Genomic DNA, 15,948 nt, shown 5'->3' with positions numbered 1-15,948 from the left:
TTTTAATTCAATAGAAGAATATTGTACAGCCAAACCAAGAGATAACTCAAACTTCAGTTGGTGCTTGGGCTTATTCTCCTTCCAAATGAAGAAAAATATAGGTTAGCGGGTATTAGAAGAGCTTAAAAAGCACTTGGTAGAGGTAGAAGAGTCATTGCAAACTTACAATAAGTACCATCGGGATCATGGCGCCACATTCGTTTAAACACAAAATCTCTTTTGGAGTTCCATCTGCATGCACAGAAAAAAACATAATTTTGGTCAAGGAAAACACAAAATGGTAATCAGCATCACATCGGGTGACACTAAATTTGAGAGATGTTAATACCAGATAAAAGTACTTGAACAAAAACAAAGTATTACATCAGCAACCCTCAGGCATTCAAAAACACAACCTAATTTCTGAAAATATGAGACAAGAGACTGCGTCCTACAATGGCAGCAGGTCTAGGCAAGAGAATGATAAAATTCTAACACAATTTCTCTGAATAATTCTGCCAGATCCCCATTAAGGCTGGCATAAATCAAAGCTCGCTTATTCAATCCATAGGTTTCAAAATTAACAAAGAATTACAATAACATTCCAGCTATCTCAGTTAAAGAAACGAAGCTGCTGTGCATATAAATGCAATTACAATTCCTTATTCAACCGTGACCAATTGAGATTCCTGTAACAGAAGAGAATTGACGTTTATGCATCTCTTTCTGAGATTGTGAACATCCAAAAACTTGGCGTCCTTTCACATTTCATGGAACACATACATGGAACATCAATCTACACCATGCAGTGATAATGGACTTAAAAACATCCTAAATATGGGAACCGAGGATGGACAATAGTTCAATCATCCATAATGCAGCTTGAACTTTCAAATAAAAGTATTATGAACAGAGTTAGGCTAACACTAAATAACTGTTTAGTCACTGATATAAGAATACTCCAAACTCCTGGCACAGAGTGGTGGATGCAGCCTACATGCGTGGGCATCCATACATCCACAATTTGTGGATGATTTCGAAACCACTTTTTCCAGAATCGTATTAAAGCTAAAAAGGAAAAAGGAAGGACCTTAAACATAAGAGAAGATAGCTTGCAAGTTAATTGAACCTCAAAGGCCAATTTCAATAAGCAGGCTCCTTTACTCCAAAACCAGAAATGAAAAAGCGCTGCCATGATGCTACATGAACAGATTTTGATTGCATCCAGCACTGGGTTGACGTATATACAGAGCAGATTCAAGCATTTCACTACCAACATTCACTTTACTTTTAGCACGAGTTCTGAGATTTCCAGCCCAAAAAAGAAGCTAGCACTACTCTGGAAGCAAGGCCTAGGCCCAACCCTTCAGATGCACACTGGATGAAAAGCCGTCAGAGAGCAGCACAAACAATGGATTGGGTATAGCTTTCAAAGCAGGATTATCTTCTTGGGGTGTGTATACAGTTCAATGGAACTGGAAAATCAGTGGCAGCCAGCTCTTGGCAGTATGCATCCCTACATTTGTTGGAATGGAAACAGTGAGCCCCTAGCTTCATGTGGGCACAGGGTGCTGGTATCACATGGGCAGACAAAGGAGAGACAAGGCCAAGGCTGGGGCAAACAGCAGCCCAGCAAAAGGGACAGAGAGTGGGCCTAAACAGGGCAAAGGCTGGTCTATTTAGAGGGCCAGGTCTGCCGGGGTATGGAGGGGTCAGTAGACCAGACCAGGGTCCGCTATGCTGGCAAGTCGGTCAGCTCAGCAGCTTGTTGGTCAGCCTGGAAGCAGGGGCCAGACTGAACCCCCTCCCCATCTATAGGTAGGGCCCTAGTGCCCAGTCTACGGGACTCCACAAAATCCACTGAAGCTCCTCTTGTGCATATCTGAAGTCCAAAACACCTGCACAAAGTGAGCAACTGCTGCTTTCCCATGGCAGTGGTTTCGCTTGTGTCTTCTGATAGGCTCTTTCATAAAGAGGCTGTATGAAACTTGGTACCCTAGAATCTCTCAGCATTAAACCTAGATACTAAGACTAAGGAGCCTCTTGGAAAGAAGATGCTATAAATCTTTGAGGCCAATAGAACCCTACCAATTAAAGCTAGCTTGACATGATTCAGCATTATTAAAGCATCCTAGAGTTCAACCGTTGCAATTACGCACCCCATTGCTGTGCAAAAACGACTATCTTGTCATCAAACAGCGATGCCAGATTTAAGACAATGCCCAACATGCAAAATCTATTGTGAGACACGCCACACATACCAGGAACACTTGTTGAGGGTAGCTTTTGTAAGGCCCACACTCTGGATGAAACAGTTAGACAACTTAAAGATAGCAATGTATGCATGAATTCCTCAGAGCTCTTGCAGTCAGAACCACCTGAATGAGTCATTATTCAACCGGTCTTAACCTCACACAGTCCTTGCAATAAGTGCCACAGTTCTATTGCATCAAAATCACAATCCTTTCTTACATCTGCTAATAATGAGTCATTATTCAACCGGTCTCAACCTCAAATTTCCTTGTAATAAGTGTCACATTTCTACTGCATCAAAATCACAACCCATTGTAAAAAGATCTCTTGGAAGAAAGGATGTATCTTGATAAGAAAAATAACCTTTTCAAATACTTAGGATCAAAAGTCCCATAAACAATATCACAATGTCCATCCACTGCCTCCACACGCTGCAAATCACCTGTTAGGATGTCCCATCTGCCACACAAAACAACCCAAGCTGAGGAAAGGCCTACATCTGATGACAGCTCATCTTTTTTTTAACAAAGCCTTCTTCAACCAACATAACCATGCGAAAGGCAAAAGTAGCCTTACTCTTTACGATGTCGATTTGTTACATCGATGAGCATCTCGAATATTGAGCTTGGGGATGCTTCTATAACTCCCACAGACTTCATGATCACAATCTTGTCTTCCTGCCGATAATACCAGCAAGTCAGTCCAAATTCTGATGCCCTAAAGTATCTCTCTTTAAAAGCCATGCTTGCTACTGCATAGCAGAGAAAATTGTAAAATTGAAACCGACCTCTAATCACTCAGAGGGCAGCGGAACTAAACCTTTAATCACTTCAGCACTTATTTACAGCTCACAAAGCATATATCACAACCATTAACTATTGCATGATCACCATTCGGCATTTACCCATTTGTTCACAAACAAAACCACTGAAAAAGGGATGGAGGCTAGAATGCCCCTGCTCAACAAACATAGCCAAGTGCACCCGATTGGCCCCAAACACAGTGGCGCCCCTTTCGGTATTTCTTTATATTTCACAGTGAAATGATTACAAGTTGCATCTGGGAGACCTTCCCTGCAACTGAGCACGCAGCCCCAATTCAGTGCACTTAACCGCTCAATCCAAAGGCATTCTCTTTTCCGAGTGCAATTCCATTGGCTGTCCAGATGCAATCACACTGCACCCCAGCTGCACTCTCTTTGAGTGGTTTCCAGATGGCATTCACAAAGCTTTTCAAAGCTCCAAAATAAAATCAGCAAAGTACCCAACCAAAGAATGACTCATGTAGCACTGCCTCGGCACCCGTGAACCAAGAAAGAGGCGACACACGAGACCAACCAATAGCTTATGGCAAAAAGAAATTGCAGCAACAAAATCACAACTCACCAAGCCCTGAAAACTCGAACCAAGTCCTCAATCGCCAAGAGGACATAGTAGCCAATGCCCAATTGCATTCTTAGCCAAAGAGGAGTGCAAAGGCATGAAGAAAGAGCATTTACAAGAGCCGACCAACAAGAATTCCACTGAAAAATGCGAAAAGAAGCACTTCTGTCGCGAAGAAGTGGGAGTTCTTGGGCTCAAAAGAAGCGTGCTTCAGAGAGGAATGCATTGAGAAGGTTTTGGAGAAATTTCATCGCCGGAAAGTCCTCCAAAACTGAGAAAAACCAGTTAACCAACACATGGGACCGCTCGAAATTCAACAAAAAGCTGTACTTTGCAAGAGGAGAGGCCCAGGAGGCTATAGAAGCAAAAAGGTCTAGAAAAAGCCACTTTTGCAAATTCGACCGACAAAAGAAGTACTCAGCTCTGTCCGTTCTATCAAACACACGGAGGGAAAAGCATATCACTGTGAACAGGAGGCAGAGGGGAAGCCATCAGACCAAACGAAAGTCGAGGAATCCAAACGAGTGAGGAGTTATGAAGAAAAACGGAATTCAGCTGAAGGAGGCTGAAAAACCAGTCCAAAATCTCAACAAAGGGAGAAGATGAGAGAGAAAACCACACATGTGAAGTTTAGAAGGCCCAGGAAGGTCCAGAGCATGTAGAAGGCACTAGAGCCACCTGGAACTCTAGGGGGGACACTGAAGGTACATGGCCCTCTAGGGGGCCTATTAAAAATGCCACGTCATCATTTCCCAACAACCACTCTTTAATTCCTTGGAATGTCTTTGGGCCTTAGGGATTAATTACGCTCATGTGCTAGGCACCATGCCGTGTTTAATTACACATTATTAAGCCCACGCTTGGACTTTTGAAACCAAAGTGGTCACAATCTTATAGTACATTAAAGTACTTAGAATTTCATGCCCCCATGAAAAAAAACTCCCAAATGTTCTCGTAACAGCAATCCAACTCTTTACTATGAGAACACACCTTAAATTATCTAGATAGAAGGCACTAGAGCCACCTGGAACTCTAGGGGGGACACTCAAGATACATGGCCCTCTAGGGGGCCTATTAAAATGCCACGTCACCATTTTCCAACAACCACTCTTTAATTCCTTGGAATGTCTTTGGGCCTAGGGATTAATTACGCTTATGTGCTAGGCACCATGCCGTGTTTAATTATAATTACACATTATTAAGCCCACGCTTGGACTTTTAAAACCAAGGTTTTCACAGTCTTGTAGTACATTAAAAAACTGAGAACTTCACGCCCCCGTGGCATACCCCTCTCTTGAAACAACAAACCATAGTTTGCTGCCCCAAAACACAGGAGCGAGCATGAAATATACCATGAAAGAGTATACAAGAAAGACACAGCTATAGCATACAGAGACAGTGAAAATATGGCTAGGAGAGACATGCATCCATCCATATACACTGCTCAAAATCTATGTGATCCTCGGCAATCAATAGTTAAGATGCATCAATATCATGAAGTCTCACAGCAGAAATACTGTGAGCTCAGTATCTCGGATGAAACATACAGTGTCATCAAGCGACCTCATGAAATCACGATGAGCCCGTCCGTACTGAGGGAGTGGAGGTGCTACCCCCCTCTCAAACACCACGTAATGCTCCAGACGCTCGCTGTGCTGAACTACCTGTAGGAGCCTAGACAGCAATCGGCTCTAACTGGAAAGCATCAAGGTAAAGCTGCAATATCCCAGATGAATCTGCCAGTTCACCTTCCTCCATCCATTTCGCATTGAGTGATGGGTAATTTTGAAATTTTACCAAGTAGCGACGGATAACTTTACCCTTGAGCTTTCTATCTCTGTGTGCCAGAATCTGCTCTGGAACCAAAAGTTCATCCTGTTCTTCCACTTCAGGTTGTACCTCATCAAGCAAATCCTCGGAAACATCTCCATGATATTGCTTTAACAAGCTCACATGAAAGGCATTATGTATCTTCCAATGTGGAGGCAACTTCAGCCTGTAAGCTACCTCATTTATCTTTTCAGAAACCTAGAAAGAACCATAGTAACGCATGTTCAGCTTTGTGTACAACCTTTCCTTGCCTTTCTTATTTTTCAGCCTTGCCTTCTGAAAACGCAGCAAAACCCAATCACCTTCTATGAATACCAATTCCCTGCGGTGCTTATCTGCTGCTCTTTTCTGCTTGTCCTGACTTCTTTGCAAGGCATATTTGATCTTCTTGTAAGCCTCTTCAAGGCTTTCCACAAAGCGATCAGCTTCAAAGATTCTCTCTTTTGTATGCAAAATGGGAGGTATCTTCCTGACACCTTCCACTATTTCAAAAGGTGCTTTACATGTGGATGTGTACACCGTATTATTGTAAGCATATTCCAACAAAGGCAAATAATGCTCCCATTTGCTTTTGTGGTCTGAGACATAGCATTTAAACATATCCAGGATAGTAGAGTTCTGCTCCGATTGTCCATTAGACTGAGGGTGAAAAGATGATGAAAAATTCAGCGTAGTACCCATATTTTCAAACAGCCCTCTCCAAAAGAGACTGGTCATCCTCGAATCTCTATCACTGATTATGGATTCACGCATCCCATGATACTTGAAGACATGCTGCAGAAACAATTTGGCCATTTGATCTGCTGTAATTTTCTTTCTTACTGGCACAAAGTGGGCTTGTTTGCTAAACCTGTAAATTATTGTCCACAATCCATCATGTCCAGTAGGAGTACGTGGAAGATCAAACACAAAATCCATAGCTATGCTTTGCCACGATCTATCTGGAATTGGCTAAGGGTGTAACAACCCAGGTCCTTCTGCCTGTCAAACTTTGCTTTCTGACAAACCATGCATGTTCTCACATATTCTTCCACATCTTTCCTCAAAGATGGCCAATAAAAGTATTGCTCCACTGCTGTAATTGTTGCTGTAATTCCTCTATGTCCTGCATATGGAGGAGCATGACTTTCCATTATGACTTTCCGTCGCATCTGATCAGTGACACAGAGTCGTCCATGCATCAAAATGAAACCCTCTTTCAACATATAGTGATCATGACTTTGACCATCAAAAAGCTGATCATAAATAGTTGAAAAATCAGCATCATTAACATACTGATCTTTCATCACACCTGACACATTGTTGTAAGCAATGCTCATTGCTAAAACACTGGATTTCTTGGAGACTACTTCAAGCTGTGGTTTCCTGGAAAGTGCATCAGCCACGACATTTTTGTTACCTGGCACATGTACAATTTGAAAATGAAACATTGAGAGGAAGTTAGCCCATCTCATGTGCTTTTCAGATAAGTTTCTCTGCGTGAGAAAATATCTAACTGACTGATGATCTATCTGCACATAAAAATCAGCTCCAAGAAGGTAATGTTTCCATGTGGTCAAAGCATGTATCACTACTAACATTTCCTTCTCGTATGTTTGAAAGTACAATTCAGCATCTTTGAGAGCTCTACTCTCATATGCAGCCACTCTGCCATCTTGCATCAAAGTGCCTCCTATGTTGTTCCCACATGCATCACAAGTTACAGCAAGGGTTTTGCAAGATCTGGCAAGATAATAACGGGTTCATAACACAACTTTTGCTTCAGCTCTTCAAAAGCTGCATTTTCCTTTGGTCCCCACCGAAACGGTACAACTTTCTTCTGTAAAGCATGCAAGGGAGAAGCAATTTCTGCAAAGTACTTTATAAACCTCCGATAGTATGAACACAACCCAAGGAAGCTTCTGACTTCATGCAGATTATGACCGAGAAAATGAATCTCATGCATAAAGAACTCACTTTTCTTGGTGTTTATTAACAACTTGTGTGTTTTCAACTCATGAAACACAATAGTAAGGTGTTTCCTGTGCTCCTGCTCATTTTTAGAGAACACAATGATGTCATCGAAGAAAGTGCCCACAAACTTTCTGTGTGCTCTAAAAATAATGTCCATCATTCTATTGAAAGTGGCAGGTGCATTAGTCGAACCAAAAGGCATCACAATAAACTCGCATAAGCCAAATGAAGTGCGGAAGGCAGTCTTGTAGACATCTTCAAGCCGTATCCTTATCTAAAGGTATCCATTTTTAAGGTCAATAGGACTGAACAGTGAGGAATCTTCCAACCGATCCAATATATCATCAATGTGTGGAATTGGAAAATGGTTCTTAATTGTGACTTTATTCAAAGCCCTATAATCAATACACATTCTCCAACTGCCATCCTTCTTTTGCACAAACAACACAGGGGAACAGTAAGGAGAATTACTTGGCTGTATTAATCCCTTTTCCAAGAGTTCCTTCACTTGTGACATTATCTCTTCCTGTTGTGCCTTACTGACACGATAGGGAGGTATATTAGGCGGTGAGCTTCTTGGAATTATATCAATTTGATGATCCTCGAGCCTCTTGAGAGGTAATTCTTGAGGAAATGCATCTGAGAAACAATCTTGAAAATCTGAAATAAAAGCAACCCTTTCTCTATCTAAAGCAGAAAAAGTAGAGCCTTCCTGAACTGGTTGGCTGTCCTCTTTGACAAAAATCAAGTACGCTGAAATATGACGCTTTATTACATTGGAAATACAAGAAGCTGACACTACAAGGATGAACTCCCCTTTCAACTTTACATCAAGTACATAATTTTTGCCTCTATGAGTTAAAGAAATCTTCTTGTTTCTCATCTGCACATCAGCCCCCACCCTGTACATCCAAGGCATCCCAAGCAAAGCATCACACTCTAGCAAAGGCATACTGTAGAAGTCCTCTGCATCCTGATATCCTTGGATATGCATCCCTGTCCTGTACTCCATTATATGTCTCAAACTTGACATGAGAACCACCATCCTTAAATTCTTTATATACATTTGATGTTGGCTGTCCCAAGGATGGCTATATTTTTGCAACATTCCCTTCACTAAGGAGAGCCATGCTTGGCTGAACATTAGGCATGGGAGCATGTGATGTGGCTTGCATGCCTGGCTGCATTCCCACACTGTCATACATGGCTTGCTTTCTATGCCCAGTTGGCAGTGAAATCAACATAGCATCAAAGATAGAATATGTACCAAAATATAAATATGGCTGAGGTGGCTCAGCCACATTTATGGACTGCACATTATTATTTTGAGAAGTAGAAGTACCCAAACCAAGGCCTTGTGCTGGCTGTTCATACTGTTGCACTGGCTGTACTTTTTGTATCTCTTTCTCAAGTGCTCTTTTGGGGGATTCCTCTCTTAAAGTCACTTTCTGAGTCATTTTTTATGGCTGTCCCTCATGGGAAACTGATGCATAAGTGTGCTGTCCGCCATGAGAAGCTGATGCACGTGTTTACTCACTCTTTCCGTGCTTGTGCTTTCTTGATTTCTTCTTCTTCTTAGCATTTGTTTGCACAATCTGAGCCAAGTTTTGAGTCAGCTGAGTCAAAGCAATCACTGCACTTGCAAGCTGTGCATTCAACATAGTAGCATCATCTGACTCACTGCTAGAACTAGTATCAACGTTGAGCTGAGTTGTAGCTTCATGTGTGGCTTGCTCAAGAGCATTTGTTGTGCTCCCTACAGCTGTACACTACCTGGATCATTAAGGCTTTCCTGCCTTCTCCTTTGAGAGTTGTGGAGCTCTCTTGCTCATGGGTACTCACCATGTTTATCGCTGTCAAAAAGTGTAGCAAAGATATCCTTCCACCAAACTACCGAGGCCCACCTCTTGAGGAAGAGTGTGCGGTATCCCGACAATGGAACCAATGAAACCGGCCTCTAATCACTCAGAGGGTAGCGGAACTAAAACTTTAATCACTTCAGCACTTATTTACAGCTCACAAAGCATATATCACAACCATTAACCATTGCATGATCACCATTCGACATTTACTCATTTGTTCACAAACAAAACCACTGAAAAAGAGATGGAGGCTAGAATGCCCCTACTCAACAAACATAGACAAGTGCACCCGATTGGCCCCAAATACCGTGGCGCCCCTTTCGGTATTTCTTTATATTTCACAGTGAAATGATTACAAGTTGCATCTGGGAGACCTTCCCTGCAAACTGAGCACGCAACCCCAATTTACTAAGCCTTCGCAAGGCTTTCAAGCATAAAACACCATCACATAAGTACACTTAACCCATAGGCTCAATCCAAAGGCATTCTCTTTTCCGAGTGCAATTCCATTGGCTGTCCAGATGCAATCACACTGCATCCCAGCTGCACTCTCTTTGAGTGGTTTCCAGATGGCATTCACAAAGCTTTTCAAAGCTCCAAAATAAAATCAGCAAAGTACCCAACCAAAGAATGACTCATATAGCACTGCCTCGGCACCTGGGAACCAAGAAAGAGGCGACACACGAGACCAACCAATAGCTTATGGCAAAAAGAAATTGCAGCAACAAAATCACAACTCACCAAGCCCTGAAAACTCGAACCAAGTCCTCAATCGCCAAGAGGACATAGTAGCCAATGCCCAATCGCATTCTCAACCAAAGAGGAGTGCAAAGGCATGAAGAAAGAGCATTTACAAGAGCCGACCAGCAAGAATTCCACTAAAAAATGCGAAAAGAAGCACTTCTGTCGCGAAGAAGTGGGAGTTCTTGGGCTCAAAAGAAGCGTGCTTCAGAGAGGAATGCATTGAGAAGGTTTTGGAGAAGTTTCATCGCCGGAAAGTCCTCCAAAACTGAGAAAAACCAGTTAACCAGCACGTGGGACCGCTCGAAATTCAAGAGAAAGCTGTAGCTTTGCAAGAGGAGAGGCCCACGAGGCTGTAGAAGCAAAAAGGTCTAGAAAAAGCCACTTTTGCAAATTCGACCGGCAAAAGAAGTACTCAGCTCTGTCCGTTCTAACAAACACACGGAGGGAAAAGCATATCAATGCGAAGGGGAGGCAGAGGGGAAGCCATCGGGCCAAACAAAAGTCGAGGAATCCAAACGAGTGAGGAGTTATGAAGAAAAACGGAATTCAGCTGAAGGAGGCTGAAAAACCAGTCCAAAATCTCAACAAAGGGAGAAGATGAGAGAGAAAACCACACATGTGAAGTTTAGAAGGCCTAGGAAGGTCCACGAATGGCAAAAGAGCATGTAGAAGGCACTAGAGCCACCTGGAACTCTAGGGGGGACACTGAAGGTACATGGCCCTCTAGGGGGCCTATTAAAAATGCCACGTCATCATTTCCCAACAACCACTCTTTAATTCCTTGGAATGTCTTTGGGCCTAGGGATTAATTACGCTTATGTGCTAGGCACCATGCCGTGTTAATCACACATTATTAAGCCCACGCTTGGACTTTTAAAACCAAAGTGGTCACAATCTTGTAGTACATTAAAGTACTTGGAATTTCACGCTCCCGTGACAAAAATCTCCCAAATGTTCTCGTAACTGCAATCCAAGTCTTTACTATGAAAACACACCTTAAATTACCTAGATAGAAGGCGATAGACACATTGAAGCAAGATAATAAATATCTTCAAACTGTTTTAAGGCCCAACTACAATTCGAGCTACTCAAAATTTACATATTACAACTCGGAGCCCTTCAAACAACCAACCAGAAGCTGGATACAGGAACAACCTTAAGATCATGTCCTGTTTTTAACTTAACGTACTCCAAGATACATGTCTAGTTTGTGCACCATGTACTGTTAAATTAAAGTATCTAACCCAAGGGCATTTCTGTAGAAGATTCCAACCAGATATAATACAATGGAATCTGAAACTGCCAAACCCTTACCATGTATGCAGAAACATCCTCGAGAATGCGAATTCCTAAAAATATATCGGAGAAGAGCCATCCAGGTCCAGGAGAAGTCCCCGAATCCACATATTGTACAGACATCCATGCACATATCAGAGCTTTACACAATGAGAGAGAGCATTGCATGTATACAAATGACCCAACCTGTTGCAATCATGTACTTATGCAAGTATTGATCCTTTTGACACAGCTTCAAAATATCAAAATTCCTGCTTCGCTACTTTCTTCTGCCAATGCCTCGATTTGTAAGGTACAACCATATGATATTTACACATATCAAGCCAGATAGATGCTTTCCAAACAAGGCAAGGCAATTTGTTGTCATTTTGGTCAACAACAGGTATCACAATGCTAATAAACATTAATAAACCAATATGCACTTGATTACAAAGGTATACACCACCCCGAGAGCCCCTAGAGCTCTGACTGTTTACTGATGTTGTTACGATTAAGGACTTTGGGTGTCCTTTTGTACTCACCACGGGCGTTGATGCCCGCTTAGTGGCTTCACCCTCGGCTCATTGTATCAGCTTCTCTATTAGTCTCATAGACCCTTTGGTCTTCTGAAAACTTTTAATAAACTTTCTTTCTTTCTTTCTCCCCACTCCATGTTAAGACATGATTGAAATTTCTATCGATAAATCTATATTGTGGCTCTCCAATTCATAAGCTAGAGTCAACAATTGCAGCCATGCTTGATGTTTCAAAACATGTGCATCACAAAGAAAGTTCAATAATACTTAATAGAAGTCTTTTCATGGGAATAAAAAAAAGAAAAGAAAGTTGAATAAGGCAACTTAAAATTTTATTAATAGACGCACCATTTACCGTGCACACACATCTCCATACATGTTCATCAACAGCATCATCTTCTTGTTTCTGCATATATGTTATTACACTTGAAGCATGAGAACTTTTTGTCTCTTTCCCAAAAAAATATTCTGAACCTGAAATCAAGACCATGGAAGGTGTTAGGCTCCAAAAGTAGAAGAAGGTCTTGCGACTTGCAAGTCAAAACCAGCACAAAGGACCACCTTAACTTTGAAGACATGCCTCTAGCATAGTAAAGCATAGTAAAGCAATAGAGATCAGCCACTCAGCAGAACATTCTCTCTCATAAAGTTTTGCTTGTTAACATGTCTTTAGCCTCAACAAACAGGTTATGTCAAAAAGACATTCTCAATCAAGGGTTACTTTGAACATGTACCAATATACAGTGTCAAGAATGAAAATTTTCGAAAACACCTGAAAGAGGAAAAGACAATATATACTTTGTACATGGCAAGTATTCACATCAACATTTTTAGTCCAATTTATTTCTCATAGCAAGATGTACAACTATAGACCGTATACTTACTTCAAGGGAAATTGCAAAGGCAATCTTTGTAGTTTGCTATGAGTCTTTTTCCTTTAGATTAAAGATCCAAGAACCTACTGACCCTTGTATTGTCTTGAGCACTTGCAGCTCAGGAGTGGCTAGACAGCAAGGGGGTGGCTATCAAAAGAGGGCAAGCAACCCCACCATAGACAAGATTCCTCTCTTTCAGACTTAAAACAGTCTTCTATTAGGCGAGACCGATCTCCCTAGTGACACAAACCTTGGCCCAAAGACTGAAGCAGCTGAATAAAAGCAATATTCATTGAACCCAAGTAAACAAGAATTAAAAATTTTGAAGAAAGGCAATTGAATATGTTGAGCCCCATCAAAGGGAACTTCTAAGGATGCTGCAAGCCAGCCAGCTTAAGGCATTTAGCTTTGCTTACTTGGCACATCTTGACATTGACAGCATACTCTTGGATATCCTTGAACCTTCATGAAATTGCCTCTCAAAATAGCATAAAACTGTGTATCAACATTCCTAAAGTACGTTGTTAGAAAGCATGGGTGGAGAGATTGGGAGAAAACATGCACATGATAGAGACAGAAGGCACAAATGTGGATGTGGATGCGCAATGCTTATGTGACTGAAGATATGGAACAAGTAAAATTTGAGCTTTCCAGACCTGTCCAAAAACTTATCCTTCTCATAGGCAATTACTACATGGCCTTGCTTGAGAAAAGCTCCAATTCCATTTCCATTTGCATCTGCCTCTACTAGGAATGGCTTTGAAAAATCAGGGCATGTCAAGATTGGGGCTGATATATGGCTTGAGGCCATTAAAGGCTGATTGAGCAGCAGGGTCCCATCCTTTTTTAGCAAATCAGCAAGTGCAGCTGCTCTTTTAGCATAATGGTTGATGAATCCTCTGTAGAATGATGTCAAGCCTAGAAAGCCTCTTAGCTGAATGAATGCGGGACAGGATTGACCACTGTTTGATCACTTCAACCTTGGATGGGTTCACTGAACACCTTCAGGAGAGATAATATGGCCTAGATACTCCACTTATTGTACCATGAAAAGAGCACTTGGAGGGCTTGCCATAAAGTTGATGCATTCCTGAGAGCCTCCAGCACCTTGGCGACATGTTGTAGATGCTCCTCCTTACTCCTGCTGATATGAGAATGTCATCAAAGAATACTAATACAAACTTGGAGAGGTTAAGGCCCTAGAATCAAGTTCATCAAGTATTGGAAGGTAGCTGGGGCATTTGTGAGGTGGCCAAAAGGCATCATCTTCAACTCATAGTGCCCTCTTTCTGTTTTGTATTCATCACCCTCCTTAATCCATATCTGATGGTAACCTTACCTTAGGTCAATCTTGGAGTAGTATTTAGAACCCCTAAACTTATCCAATAAGTCATGCGCCCTTGGAATAGGAAACCTGTTTTTGATAGTCACTTTATTGAGCTCTCTGTAATCAATACTGATTCTGAAAGCATCGTGTTTCTTCTTCAATAGTAAGACGGGGGATGCAAATGGGGACTAGCTAGGGGGGATGAAACCCTTGTCCATTAGCTCTTGAATATGAGTGGCCACTTCTTCTTTTTCAGCTTTGGACAGCCTGTAAGGTGCCTTCTTGATAGGACTAGTTCCCTCCTCTAAATAGATGGCATGATCCACTTCTCTTTTAGGGGGTAGACTAGGAGGGGTTTCTCTGAATATATATTTGTATTACTGCAACCCTTCCAGCATGTCCACATGATTAACTTTAAAGTCCTTACCAGGTTTTTGAGTGCTTCCAGCTTCCAATTTCAAAGCAAATAGAATGACCTCCTCCTTGAGAAGCCTCTTTACTTGCTTAGCTGTTGTCACCATCTGTAATTTCTGAGTGAATTCCAGACAGACAAACCTTCTTGCCCATGTCTAGGAAAGTCATTGTCATGTCCTACAAATTCATGGGACGGTGAGGAGAAGAGAGGGAAGGGGGTAGAGGAGGAGAGAGGAGTATAATGTCAATAGGTCCCAGATTCAAGGCAAAGAGATCAATAGTACATGAATACTCTGAGGAGAGATTAATTGCAACATCAGGACAGCTTCTCTGACTAGTGGTAAAGGTGCCATCAGCTACTTCAACCCTTAGCTACGAGCTAGATCATCCACTGGCAGCTTCAATGATTGGATAGACTTAGCATTTACAAAACTATGAGTGCTTCCACTATCCACCAACACATAAGCATCTCTGCCCATGACCTACCCCTTAATTCTGAAGGTGGTGGGACTTAGCATTTACAAAACTATGAGTGCTTCCACTATCCACAACCACATAAGCATCTCTGCCCATGACCTGCCCCTTAATTCTGAAGGTGGTCGGTATGGTGTATACTTCTGACTGGGTGTCCCAAGAAAGCTCTTCATCACTAACAGCCCCCTTGCCCTCAGCTTCTCAGCAGGGTTCATAGCAATGTGTGGTATTCTCAAGATTCCAGGTCCTTGAGCCATTCATGGCTCTCAGCTCACCACAATTGAAGCCCCTGGGGTTGAACACATAGTTCTCATCCTCCACCTCATCATCTCAAAGAACTTCCTTCCCACAAGCCTGAAACTCCTGTGCACCCTCAGACTCATCCTCCTCTATAACCAGACTCGATTTACCTGGGACTGATTTAGCTTTAGATGCCTTGTTGAGATCCACACTCCACGTTTCACGGCATTTAAAACAAAGTTCTCTCTTCCTCCTCTCATCCATTAAGGACTGAGATACCTGTTTGTGGACCTCCTACTTTTCCCTATCATTATCTAGGTGCCTACCATCAGATTTAGAATCCTTACCAAAAGTATTAGTCTGGTACTTAGGAATTATTTTACCTGATACACCATACGCTGGTTGAGATGGCTTGGAACCCACATGAAATTTCTGCTCACTTATGGGCTTTCTCCAATTATGATCCACAGTAGATGACTTCTGGAATGTCCCAATCCCTAGTGACTTCTCCCTGAAGTTGTATTTAGGCTCATATAGTTCTTCCAGCTGCATAGCCTCATCCAATGACTTGGGTTTAGATGCCTTTACATCTGAGGCAAATTATGATCGTAGCCCATGTATAAATCTAATCATTCTCTGCTTCTCATCTACTCTCTTCACAAACAAGGAGAGCCTCAAAAACTGTTTGATATAGTGTCTAATTGATCCATTTTGCACTAAGTCATACCACTAGCACACATACTGATCCACAATCAGAGGGGAAAGGAAGGCCATTTCATGTTTGAAATCTGCCCAAGTAACCAT

The 15,948-nt window shown here is 42.0% G+C and overlaps 1 protein-coding gene across 3 annotated transcripts in view; it reads right to left on the bottom strand.

Annotated features, from left to right (window-relative positions):
* LOC147883940 (protein ENHANCED DISEASE RESISTANCE 2-like) overlaps nt 1-15,948 on the bottom strand; it is a 158,993-nt gene that overhangs the window by 98,819 nt on the left and 44,226 nt on the right. For all 3 annotated transcript variants that reach the window (XM_087398449.1, XM_087398450.1, XM_087398451.1), the window contains exons 8-12: nt 12,163-12,288; nt 11,318-11,352; nt 2,809-2,909; nt 2,596-2,691; nt 167-231 (exon numbers count right to left, since the gene is read on the bottom strand). In XM_087398449.1, the coding sequence (XP_087254575.1) occupies nt 167-231; nt 2,596-2,691; nt 2,809-2,909; nt 11,318-11,352; nt 12,163-12,288 (423 nt within the window). The remainder of the gene's footprint in view (nt 1-166; nt 232-2,595; nt 2,692-2,808; nt 2,910-11,317; nt 11,353-12,162; nt 12,289-15,948) is intronic.

This window comes from Dipteris shenzhenensis, chromosome 27, assembly GCF_047967505.1.
Source record: "Dipteris shenzhenensis isolate YYH24624 ecotype China chromosome 27, Dip_SZ_1.0, whole genome shotgun sequence".
NCBI classification, from domain to species: Eukaryota; Viridiplantae; Streptophyta; class Polypodiopsida; order Gleicheniales; family Dipteridaceae; genus Dipteris; species Dipteris shenzhenensis.
The sequence above is the reverse complement of the archived record's forward strand: the minus strand, read 5'-3'. Positions and strand labels throughout refer to the sequence as shown.